Source organism: Phoca vitulina, unplaced genomic scaffold (assembly GCF_004348235.1).
Source record: "Phoca vitulina isolate PV1807 unplaced genomic scaffold, GSC_HSeal_1.0 scaffold4, whole genome shotgun sequence".
Taxonomy (NCBI): domain Eukaryota; kingdom Metazoa; phylum Chordata; class Mammalia; order Carnivora; family Phocidae; genus Phoca; species Phoca vitulina.
Window position 1 is genome coordinate 45,290,583 of NW_022589707.1, and position 13,358 is coordinate 45,303,940.

Here is a 13,358-nt window from a genome sequence, read left to right on the forward strand (position 1 = left end):
ATGACAATTACAGAATTCATTTTCAGTGTTTAACTTATCTGTGTTGTGGTTTAGACTTAAGGTAGTGTAAAAATCCTCAATTGTTGTATTGCAAAATTCAACTACCGTGACATCATCATTTGCTAATATGTTTTCTAGACAGAGGAATAAAATTTACTTCCAGTACTAACATTGCAATTATAAATGTCCTTAAAACCTTTACCTTTTAGGTAAAAGGTAAGAATAACATCAGAATGCCTGTTAATATGTAATTTCCCTCTTAGAAGAAATGAGCCTTTAATTTAATCCTGATGAGACGGAGTTCCTTTATGGTGGGATGTAAAATGCAAAAAAAATGAGCCCCACTTATAAGCAACTGAGGAAAATGAGCTGGGATTTGGGGCAGCTCCGCTTTCAGAGGTTTCTCACTTGTGGATGTCTTCAGTTTGGCTGAAGAGCAGAAAGTAAAAGCATCAAGGATCCTACAGCACATAAAATGCTGTGCTTATTTATTTTTCTTTCCACTTATGGTAAATCTCAAATATACACAAAAGTAGAGAGGCTCTACCCACCACTGCAAAAATTTATTTTCCGTGTAACGCCATCAACCTGATATGGGAAGACACAAAGTGGCCGATGTGAGGAGTACTTACAAGCGTGGTGCAACTTAAAAACATGGCAAGAACGTACTTCCCAGTGTGCCCAGCTTTACTCCTCCAGTGAATATCAGTATCATGTAAATACCATTTGTTCACAACAAAACGCTTTCTGAACTTTTAACAAGTGACATTTTTCGTGGGACTCACACTGATTTGATAGAGCTCAGGGCAGGCTCATACGTAGAGCCAGATCTGGGCATCTGACCTCACCATCCACTGTCTAAGTCAGGTGAAAATGGAGTCAATACTAGTAGACACAGCAGGGGAGGCAAGTGCTAAAAGAGCACCATCGCAAGTCCACAGGGGCCCTGGGAAAGCTCGCAGATGAGGGTCACGCTTGATTCATGGGCTTTAAAAATGCCAGTGACCTGCAGTACCCCAGGGCAGGTAGGGGTGCAACTGGAAACTGCACCCCACCCCCCAAATTCCCACTCACCTTTCAGGCTGCAGGTCAGTGCTCCCGGGAGCAAATGCCCCACATTCCTTTTTCAGAGGAATGCCGCTGTTTAATTTACCACAGGGAAAGCCCTAAAACCCCCCAGGGCCTTCCAAAAATAGATGGGATTAGTCAGTAGTGACATTTACAGGGTTTTTTTTCCCCCCCTTCCGCCCCCCCTTCTCAGGAATGACAAAAGTTTTTTTTTTTCCTTTCTGCTTAGTAAACTTATCTCCCTTGAGGATTTTCACCTTAAGAAAGACACGGTTAAATTCTATACTGGATTTACTGGGTTTTATTGCAAAATTTAAAAAAAAAAAAAAATCGAAATTGCTATAGCCAATATGGGGAGGTGTTTCAATTATGTTGATAATGGAAGCTATCCTTTGGAAAAACTGGGGGTGAATTAGTGAAGAGATGAGAGGAGAGAATCCCCTGAAGTAGCAGAAGTCTGAAATTTCTCAGCCCTCCATTTGGATAATGACTGCTTTCCGCACAATTGGAACCGAGGAAATGTTTAGATAGATACTGCAAAATTCTTTTCCAACCACAGTGGCAGGTGTCCGGGACTCACGCCTGCTTTGCAGACTAATGAAATGTAACCATATGTGTCCTTCAACAAAGAGGTGCTAATTTCTTTCTAAAAAGAACCCCAATCAGAGGTAGAGTGCCGGTAACCAAGGGTAAAGCCAGCTGCCCAATTCATTGGTCCTTTAGTTCACTCATTCATTCCCTCATTCCTTCATTCAGCCGTTGATTTCTTTCTTCTTTCCAGCTAAAGGGCCTTTGGTCTTGTGAATGCTCCTGGTAGAGTTACCTCCCACTCTTCCTTCAGGTCTCAGCCAGATTTCACTTACTTAGGGAAGCTTCCCCTGGCCCCTCACCTCCACCTAATAGGGGTATCATGTTCTTACTGAACTACTCTCTCTGGTATATAATAGACACTCAGTAAGTATTTGTTGAATGAATGAACAAGTTAATCCATTCATCCATGCATTCCTTCCTTTGTCTCTTCACTAAGCAAGAATTTCCTAAGCAACAGCTGTGTGAGAACCCTGGCCAGGTGGGCCAGGATGGGAGGAGAGCAACCTTTCATATCTGAGAACAAAAACAAGTCACGACCCACTTTCTTTAAAACCAGAGAGATCTGAGAGTGAGATGGATTTCAGCCTGGAATAGGGGTGGAAGTTTACGGAATTAACCAGAAGGGTCAGAGAGATAGGAAACAGTGGTAACTAAGTTTACACTTGTGCCAAGCTCATGTTGACTCTTAGAAGAAACATCATTTTCCTAGTAAGGAAGCTGTGGCCTAGAGAGATTAACCGACTTACTTTGAAGTCACGGAACTGGTGCACTCGGTTCTCTGAGATTTTTTAAACTGATTAAAAGTCGTTGTGGATTGAACTATAGGAATCTGCAGTATGTTTTGGTGCCTTGGATTTGAAGGGAGACGAATTATTTCCAGAGAAGTGAAAGGATGCAGAGTGTCGATCCTAGAGGAAACATCCGGAGGAGAAAAGGAACGGTTCAGAGTTTCAGGGCTTTTCTACCCTGAGGTGGTGGTGGCAGAGGGGAGCACCGGCAACCCCGCCAGGAGAGCATTCTGGGAGGGGGCTCTTTCTTCAGTAGTTGATTCAATCACCATAGAGTTTTTCCCAAAAAGTAAATTTTTCTCATGGCAGCATAGAAACTTTTGGGTGGTTCCACTTGCCGGACACTTGTTCTATTGAACTCAGCTATTCCATTTAATAGATCATCAGTTGTGTATTTTTGAAAGAACTGCACCTCATTTGCAGAGTTTGGGCGGGTACAAAGCCCCTTCACTTACAGCAGCTTGCTTGGTCCTCTGACATTCCTGTGAAGAAATTAAGACTAGAGACCTTGTGGTTTGCCCAAGATTCACATGGCCGGTTAGTGGAGGAACAAGGGCTTGAACCCAGGTCTCTGAATCAGGTCCTATACTCCGTAGTATGGGAGGTTTGTGGAGGTTGAGGATGGCGGAGACAACTCACATGAAAGAGTTTCTTCCGCAGGCTGGAGACAGAGAGTAAAGTGTAACAAGAGCTTTGAAAGCACTCAGATTTCTTCTTTTTTTTTTTTTAAAGATTTATTTATTTGAGAGAGAGAGAGGGCACATGAGTGGAGGGAGGGGCAGAGAGAGAGGGAAAGAGAAAGAGGGAAAGAAGCAGACTCCCCATTGAGCGGGGAGCCCAACACAGGGCTCAATCTCAGGACCTGAGCCAAAATCAAGAGCGACACTTAACTGCCTGAGCCACCCAGGTGCCCCTAGGATTTCATTCTTAATACTTCTCAGAGGTGTGCTTTACTCAACTGGAGCTTTTCTTCCTACCACGTGCCATAGCAGAAGGTGACAGAGGTGAGCAGCAACTTTTAAGGATAATGATTGTTAGCAGACCATTATACAGCATTCACTATGTGGCCAACATCGAGTGCTTCATATATATTAGTTCATTTAATCTCACAATAAGTCTGTGAGATAGATACTATAATTGTCCCCAGTTTACAGATGTGGAAACTGAGGCACAGAGAGATAAAATTAATTAAAGTCTCACAGCAAGTTTATTGTCTGAGGCCTGTCTTCTTAATCACCACACTTTTTTTTTAACCTACTGACTTTTTACCTATAAGATTAGTGAGCCATGTGAGTACATAGGAAAGGCCTCAATATTGCATTCTCAAAAATATTCTTAAAACTCTGGGTTTCAAAAAAATTACTTTTCTTTGTAAAGTTTCTAGAAAGTTACACTTCCTGAATAGGTGGTTCATATGCACAGTACAACACTGGCAACCACCAAAGGGTGTGTAAAAAAGTCAGTCTCCCTCCACCCTGTCCCCCAGCTGCTCTGTTCCCCTCTCCAGAGGCATCTGCTAACAGTTTCTGGTACTGAAAATGATGTTTGGAGATTTACTTTCTCACTTGTGCTTAAAGGAGAAAGAAATGCTGTAGAAGGCCCCCCAGCTCTGGCCTCAGTTGGATCCTCTTGTCCTGACAAGGCACATGTGGGCTGTCTGGCAAACTGGTAGGGCAGCCAGCCAGAAGTCAGAGGGCGGGTGGAGTGAGGAACTGTGCAGGAGAGAGGAGTGCCTAAGGGAGAAGGAGCTTGGCTGCACATCAAAGCTTTTAGGATTTGTTGGGGGAAAGGGAGATTCTGAAGAAATGGTGATTTCCTCTAATCCCATGGCAGACCCCCATGGAGTCATTTCTGAGTCCTTTGATTTGGAGAGAACCCAGTGGGCTGAGGTAGAGCCTGCAAGGGCTGTCTCTTTTAATGTTCTGGTAGACATTGAGCCCTGCTTGAAGACCCCTCCATCACAGCAGCCATGTTAAGGGGAGAGCCTCCTTCCTCAGCTCACCCCGGGTTCTGGACAGTGTTGGTACCTCTGAGTTTCCTGGGAGTGGTGATGGAGGGCCAATGAGGCAGTAGAGCTTTGAGGGAGGTGGTGGGCTTCACAGTTCAACCTCTCCAGGGAACTCCAGAACTCCAGAACAAGAGACAGACAAAATGGCAGGCTTGACTCACAAACTGGTGACCGTATATAAAAAACACATATGGGATAAAAATGTTTGCTGATTCTCTGCACAGGACATTCTCTTGTCTTGATTCTTTGTTCTGGCTGTTCTCTTTGCCTGGATTGGCCCTTTTTCTTCTCTTTTCCTGTCCAGTTCCTGCTTATCCTTTAAGACATAGGCAGCTCCTTCCCTACACCCCTACCCTGCCCCCAGCCCCTGGCCCTGTATATTTGTCACCGCCTGACTTGTATTACAGTCATCTGCTAATGGGTCAATCTAAGACCAGGCACTTCTGTTTAGGGGTAGTTTAGATCAGTTTTGTAGTTCCAGTGCATGGCTTTCAATAAATATATAGACTAAGTGTAGAGTTCCTGCAGGATGTTCTGCACTACACCTAAGGTACTTAAGGCATCTTTGCAAAAGATCTGTCAGGAATAATTGGGGCCATCTAATGATCTACTTTTTGCTAGCTTGGCAGACTAGTAAATCTGCCTTTTTTTTTTTTTTTTTTTTAAAGATTTTATTTATTTTACGGGCGCCTGGGTGGCTCAGTTGGTTGAGTGACTGCCTTCGGCTCAGGTCATGATCCCGGAGTCCCTGGATCGAGTCCCGCATCGGGCTCCCTGCTCGGCAGGGAGTCTGTTTTGCCCTCTGACCCTTCCCCCTCTCATGTGCTCTCTCTCTCTCATTCTCTCTCTCTCAAATAAATAAATTAAAAAAATTAAAAAAAAAGATTTTATTTATTTTATATTTATTTGGGAGAGAGAGAGAGAGCAAGCATGAGCTGGGTAAGGGGAAGAGGGAGAAGCAGGCCCTCCCTGCCGAACAGGGAGCCCAATGTGGGACTCGATCCCAGGACCCTGGGATCATGACCTGAGCTGAAGGCAGACACTTAACTGACTAGCCACCCAGGCGCCCCGAAAATCTGCCTTTTGGTAGAAAGTGGGGCTAAAACTCTAGGTGATTTTGCTTTCAGTGAGCATATCTGGAACAGACTGCACTGGAAAATGAGCTTCATTAACACGTCAGCATAACCATTTAATTATCTTAGATATCCATCAAAGTACTGGCTGTATTACTCAAGTTTAGATCATTGAAGAAAAATAAAAACAATTGAGAAATCTCATCCTGTTTCTGTGAGGGAAATGTTCTATAAGAGCATGTTGAGGTAGCCTGAAGAAAGACTCCATATTATTGTTATGTTTTTTCCCCTCACTCTCTTTTTCTTTTTCCCCAATATCTTTCTCCATTCCAGACATGGTGCTTTAAATAATTGGACTTGGGTCAAGGTTGGAATATAGAATACAAGCCAATGTTGGGGAAGAGATAAGTAAATGCCTAATTGTGTCTAAGTGACAGAGGGGAAATAGAACATAACTGGTACACTTTTGGCACGTAACCCTTTCTGTCTCTTCAGAAGATTGTCAGGGAAATAGAAAAAAAAAGTCTGAATTCTCTGAGTAGGTTCTGCTTTGTATAGTTTCAACCAAATGAACTAAACGTGTGCTTGGAGATTGCAAGTCTACAGGTAATGGTGCGAGCTGAAGGTTTTACACTGTGTAAAAATTGTAGTTTTCCCCTTTGGAAGTCAAGAAGACAGGAACGGGAGGGGTGGGTGGGGGAATCAATGTGTAGGTCAAAAATTTGAATTTTAAGCATAATCTTCTTAGTCATCACTTTCATTTCTGTCTTCTAGGGAAATCTGACACAGCTAGAAAGCAATGGAAAACACTAAGGGTTGCATCAGATGTTGAAGAGGAACCGATCGTACCATGGAGATAAAAATGATCTCTGTAAGGAAGATTTTAAAAATCTGGTTATTTAAAGATAGCAGCCTTTTCGAGGAAAACTAATAAGGGTTCCTGAGGCCAATTTACCCTTGCTAGCAATGTTGGCCCCATGTTAGAATGAGGAATGGATGTGTCCTGATGCTATTCCTCTTCATAGATTTGCAAGAGTGGGCTGTAAATAAATTTTCATCCCTTTTCATGGTTTTTTCCTGTAGAGAGCATGCTAGATTCACTCTGTGGAAAAATGTCTACAATAGATTTAATATGGTTATGATTTTGCCTTAATTCTGTTAGGTAAGTGGTTTCCTTTTATTCTTTCTTAACTGTGTATCTAAAATTAGCTTACAGCCTTACCGGCACCATATGTGACCCAGGGGAGAGTTAGAAAGGAAGTAAAAGATGTGGTCTCAGAGGGCCCATGGGGGAGAAACAACACAATAATGATAATTAACATTTGTACAACACTTGAAAATGTAAAATGACTTCCCATTACTTTACCTCATTAATTCTCTCCACAAACATGTTGTGTAGGTTTTATAATCTCTATTTGACAAATGAGGACAGTGAAGCTTGAAGTAGGTGGGACTTCCCCAGGATCACATTCCAGTAAAAGGCAGAGTCTTAGAAATAGTGTTCTGACTCTAAAACTATATCAGATTCCATTGAAAACTGGCAATTTTAGTCCAATATCTGTATAAGTGTGTGCTGATAAGACTTCACGAATGATCGTGGTGGAATGGGGTTCCCCTGGGATGCTATCTTGGGAAAGGGTGCAGTGCACATGGACAATTGAAGCAATCAAAGGAGACCCAGCTGTGGGGAGAAAGGTGAAAAATGACATGGGAGGAGAACAAGGGCAGGAATGAGCTGAACATGTGGATCAGGGGAAGGAGACAGACCTTCCCAGGCAGAGGAACTGTGGTTGGGAATAACAAGACAAATCTAGGAGATACTGGGGATATGAATATAAGGGGTAGGGGAAAAAGAACACCTGGAATTTTCTTTCAATTGCTTCAAGGAGCCCACAACAGAAGTTGCTGTGAGCACTCCTAAGAACATGTTCTGCTCTGGTGCCTCAATGAGTAGAAAAGGGGGTTGCCAAGTGAGTTATATATAGAAGTTGTGCAAGGGAAGTTCTTATGCAAAATGACTAAACATGCTTCATTGCCCTGCCTGGTTACTTATAAATGTTGTGTATGTGCAGAAGTTGGTGGTAGTCCGGACATTGTCTACGAGATTTCTCAGAGAGTAAAATGAGAATAAAGTTGTTCTAAAAGACAAAGGGCCTCTAGGTTACCTGCAGATGCTGACAAGCTATTTCTCTGTTACAGTGAAGGCAGTTTTAGCCACATTCACATCAAGCATTTCCTATATCTAGCACTAACACCTTAGAACTTGGGGAGACTGGGGGACAGAGCCTTACTCAAAGGAGGAACTGACAGCTTGGGGGTGGGGAGGGAAGAGAGACCTGATGCAGATTTGAATGATCTCTATAGTTATGTAACTTTTCTAGCCACAAATCACTTATTAAACCACTGAATTCATAGGACAAAGATGACTGTACATTTGGGTCGCTCCAGTTACCTTGAGATCTGGAACCCACGGGGCTGGGGGTGGCATTTGGTCAGGTCGGGAAAGACAGCATCCCAAGCACAAGAGAGAGCTCCAAATTCTTGGGAGTCGGTGCCTGACTGGCTGCACCCAGAGTCTCTTCCAGGGGCATATTTGCCTAATTATAGCACAGGGTTTAGAGTTTGCTTATCCATTTTGATTAAGAGTGTAGGCTCTAGAACTGGGGAGTGTACAAGTTTACACTCAAGATCTTAGGGCTTGAGTTTCCTTTGTAAAAGAAGGCTAAGAGTAAAACCTATCAAGCTGTGGTAAGGAGCATGCATGTGTTGCAATTGTGTTCCTCGTGACACAGAATGTGAGATGGAGGTTGGCAGGCAGAAAGGGGATTAGGGAGTCCTCTTGGGATCAATACTTTGGGGAAGTGAAGATGGCATTCCTGGAGAGAGAGAAGGTGAACTGTGTGTGCTGCAGTTGTGAGAAAAGCCCTACTCCCATGAGTGGCTGTGTAGCCGCAGTAACCCTCCAGAATTATCCTAAACAAAGGGGGTCAGTCAGACATTCCCGCAGTGCCCAGTCACTGGATGTGAGCTGGCCCCAGGAGGGGGGTGTGTGATCTCGGACAAAGAAACTCTTCAGCAGAGGGCAATGCCTCAAGAGGGATTCAGGTGATAGCTGTTAGCTGCCAGCACTCCAGCAGGTGAAGGGACTGAATGCTAAGCCCTGAGGAGGTGGTAAATCTGAGCCCAGATTTTCAATGTCATCCTGTGTCCTATGTCCAACAGTCTTCAAATTGTTTAGGATTTCCCTTTTCCCAGGTGTACAACTTCCTGAATAAATGACCATAGATCCCTTTAGGGAGGGATTGAGCTGATTATTAGTATATATACTTACCATGGTGTGATAGGGTCCTCCTTCCTGGGGACTTTGCTTCTCTTTCAGTCAATAGGTTCCAAGTCAAATACTGGCTCAGATCCAGAAATTGGGCTAGAGATCATGACTTTTCATTGGATTACCCCTAGTCTCTTGATCACCCATCCTTGATTTCTTTTGTTTGTATAGATTGAACATTACCTTATTGGCTTGCCCTAGAAATTCTGTATTCTATTAACCATCTCCATGAATTATGGCGATTATGACCAACTTGCTTCTAGTGATTAAGGGTGGCTACCTGGCCTCTTTTTGGGATGCTGCCATTACCATTGCTATCAATGAGTCTGATTCTGTAATAACATCTACTACCATCAGGCTGGCCCTACAGAGGATGTTCACTGTTGAAACTTCTCATTGATGTTAGTGCCCCTCTACTAGGGTATTCCTTGTCACTTTGGTTAAAAGAGCATCTTCTGGGGCTCCCATGAAACAAAGTTTGCTGGTGCATTTTCTCACCTTTTTTAGTGTATCCACTTGAGCATGCCTAGTACTATGAGCCCTTTGGCCCCTTCTTCCACTGTTTGCTATGGCAGTTCTGGCATTTCTACTTCACTGCTTTTGCCAAATATCCAAGATCCATCCTAGATATGTCTTAGCACTGTCTCCTGAGGTATTAAATCCTCTTCACAAATAGAGTATCACAGTTCCTGCTGGCATGTGCTGGCCAGATCCTGTAGTTTATTTGGGAGGTGTGTGTGTGTGTGTGTGTGTGTGTGTGTGTGTATTTTTTGTTTTCCTTAAAAGACTCAGAACTTCCTCTATTGGCTTATGTTGTGATTTAACCCTAGTTATTGGTCTGATGACTAAGATGGGAGGTGGGAGTAAATCCTGAGGTCCTGTATTAGTTATCCATGCTGTGTAACAAATTACCTCAAAACCTAGCAGCTTAAAACAACAAAATTTATTATTTCACAATTTCTGTGGATGAAGAATTTGGGTGTGGCTTAGCTCTGTGTTTCTGGCTCAAGGTCACTTGTGAGATTACAGTCAAGATGCTGCCTGGGGCTGTAGTCATTTGAAGTCTTGTCTGGAACATCTGCTTCCAAGATGGCTTATAACATGGCCGTTGGCAGGACGTCTTAGTGGCTTGCTGGCAATTGGTTTTAGTTACTTGCCTTGTGGATCTTTCCATAATGCTGCTTGAGTATCCTTACAACATAGCAGCTGGCTTCCCCCAGAGTGGGTGACCACCTCCCCCACAAACCGCCCCCCCCCAAAAAAAAACAAGAGGGAAGCCACATGTCTTTTATGAGCTAGCCTCAGTAGTTATACTTGGGCACTTCTGCAATATTCTGTTGGTTTAAAAAGTCAGTTCCATTCAGAGCAAAAGGAGGCTATAGCAGAGTGGCTGTATCAGGAAACAGGGACCACCGGGGCCATCTTTGGGGCTGTCTACCACAGAGCAGTATGTGTTGTTTTGCAAGAAGAAGTTCTACATTGTCTTCAGGCAAGGGTTGAAGGCTAGCCCTTGGCAGAAGGAGTGAACCAATTCTGCAGACCCAAAGTGTTTAGGGAAATCTGGGGATTTGAGATTTTTGGTGCATCAAACGAGATGTTCCCATCCCAAGTCTCCAGGGTTCACCCTTTCCTAATCGGGAACCAGATTCTGATGTGGAATACCTTCTAGGTTGACAATTCCATCTCCTCTGGGGCTCTGCTATTCTTATAATTAAGTCCTGAGTCTGATACTCAGTTTTCTCTGCCTTCTGGCTACAGGATATGAGATTTTCTTTATATGCTTCCACGGAAGCCTTCTGGTATTAACATTTAACTTTAATTAGTAATTAATCACACTCAGTCTTTCATTGTTTTTCTGCAATGCATCTCTTCTCCCTGCAATAGCCATCCAATTCCATAGTCCTTAAATTATTATCTACCCCATCTCCCAAATGCTTGACACATTACACCTGCCAGTGCATTCCCTACCACTGTTTCCTACCCTACTTCACCCTAGAAAAGTTTTTACATTTCACTGCTAATGTATATCGGGGTCTAACAGTGCTTCACCTTATCACTGTGGACAAAGTCCTTGCTGTAGTCTATTTTAATGTCTGCTTTTCCAGACATCTCCTGCACCAGCTGTTGCCATAGAGGTTCACTAAGAAAGAAGCTCTCAGATTTGTATGCTAAGAGGTAATTAGGAAGGAAATAAGATGGGATAGAAAGAGAAGCTGAGCTGCAATGCAGTTACAAAAAAGGCCTTAGTCAATCCTATGGGCTTCTCTGGATGTGGGATGACACTTGCAGAGTTTACCCGAATTGATACCTCTGCATTTAACAGTCATTGGGTAGGGGATGCTTCCTGGAAAGGATGAGAATTCAGACAAGGCAGCTGTCTTTAGCTGAGGGTAATTCCCTCAGAGAGACATCAGCCTAGAACTCTGAGGCACCCGTAGTCCCAGCATCTGGGGGAATGCGTGCCTTAATTCTGAATGGAGTGACGGGTCTGGGTGGCACAACACAGCATCAGGCCTGAAATTAGGGTGAGGCACGTAAGGACCCTAGGCACAAAATTTAAGGAGGCACTCACTCTCAAGTGCCAACCTGCATGTGCACCACCCTGAGAGTGAGTGCCTCCTGAAATTCTGTGCCTTGCTTGCCTCACCCTAGTCCTGTCCCTGCACAGCATTCCCAATTGTGTGTAATACACTTAACCCAGAGCCTGGCATATGGTGAGCACTCAGAAATTGTTATTAAGTTGTCATTACTGCTCTTATTATTATCTCACATTTCAGCACAACTGGGTTGTCCACATAGCTTGAACAGGACAAGTGACTGAGTGAAGCGACTTTCTAATCCTGATTCTACCTTTGTTTGATAAAACAGGTGTCTTCTTTTTAAACTGAAAATGCCTTTCTAGAAGTTGGAGCTATGGTAGACATGATTGGTTGTATACCCATAGCTCTTGCTAAAAGAACTCCAAAATTTTTGGTATCAGATAGTTGGATGCATCAGGGGAAACTGAAGCCCCTTTTCAGTCCTGGGAGTGAATCCTAACTGGCCTAAGCCAATCATGGTGGTCCTATTCCTCTTGCCTGTGATTGACTTAAACCTGGGTGCATGAGATGATTCTGGCCAATGAGATAAGGGGAAGTCTGCTGCAGGCTTCTGAGAAATATTTTCCTCCTTGATGAAAATAAACTCTCTTGAGGAACTATCCTGGGGATGTTGCCAATACTTGCCTCCTAGGATGCAAATATCTTAGGCTCATGAGGGGAGCAACCATCTTGGGATCATGAGGGTAGCCAGCTAACAGGTTTTATTAGTAAGGGTTTTCTAGAGAAACAGATGAATAGGATATACATATAGGAAGAGATTTGTTATAAGGAGCTGGCTCATGCAATTATGGAGGCTGAGAAGTCCCATAATCTGCTCTCTGTAAACTGGAGACCCAGGGAAGCCAGTGGTATAATTCCATGTAAATCCAAAGACCTCAGAACCAGGGGAACCAATGATACAGCTTCCAGTTCATGTTTCAAGGTCTGACAACAAGGAGTGCTGAGAGCAGGAAAATGTCCCAGCTCACGCAGTCAGGAAGAAATGGTCAAATTCTTCCTCCACCTCTTTGTTTTATTCAGGCCCTCAATGTATTGGTTGACACCCCCCCCCCCACCACATTGGAGAGGGCAAACTGCTTTCCTGAGTTCATTTATTCAAATGCTAATTTCATCAAGAAATACCCTTTCAGACATACCCAGAAATGATGTTTAGCCAAATATCCACGCACCCTGTGATCCAAGCAAGTTGGCACATAAAATTAACCAGCATAAGTCCCCCCACTTTATCAAGTTGGCACCTACATGCATCTCCTTAAACGATATTTAATATCCAAATAAAGACAATAACGAGGTCATAATTTTGTGTAACATTATATAACTATCCTGCATACAACTGAAAATGCACTAACCTCTTCCCCAGAAGAGGAGGTAAAGTCCTTGAATGGTGTTTACTCTTTTTGAAATCCTACAACTTAACTACTATGATGTAAAATTAGCAATATTTAAATACTGCTATGAAGTCAATATATCTTATTTTATATAAGAGAGTAAGAGAGGAAAGAAAACAAAGATACATACACACACAAAAAATGTATTCATGGCATAATGGAGGAAATACTCATGACAATTACAGTCTTTGTTTCTATAACTGGTCATGTGGTCATAGCTGGTATTTATAACTACCTTCTTTCTCTACTCATTCTGCATTCCCTTTACCTTCAGCAAGCACCTCAGCTGATCATGGTTCTTTACCTAGTGAAGTGACCCAAACCTTTATTCCTAAAGAGTCTGGGCCATTAGTAGTTCTGGTTGGATTGGATTGTAGTTTTTCATTGACCTTAATCACTGGACTAGGTAATACTAAGAGATGCCCTAAGGGATCTCCTGTATCCCAGATATACTCTTCCTTATTTCCATGGTGGAGTAGCAGTCCAGTTTCCCCAGCCAATATAGTTAACTCCT

The 13,358-nt window shown here is 43.2% G+C and overlaps 1 protein-coding gene across 2 annotated transcripts in view; it reads left to right on the forward strand.

The window, feature by feature from the left end:
• RAPGEF5 (Rap guanine nucleotide exchange factor 5) overlaps window positions 1–13,358 on the forward strand; it is a 508,053-nt gene that overhangs the window by 74,092 nt on the left and 420,603 nt on the right. For both annotated transcript variants that reach the window (XM_032401958.1, XM_032401959.1), the window contains exon 2: window positions 6,303–6,399. Coding sequence is in view for 1 of the 2 variants with exons in the window: in XM_032401959.1 (XP_032257850.1) it covers window positions 6,379–6,399 (21 nt within the window). In the remaining variant the exon portion in view is untranslated. The remainder of the gene's footprint in view (window positions 1–6,302; window positions 6,400–13,358) is intronic.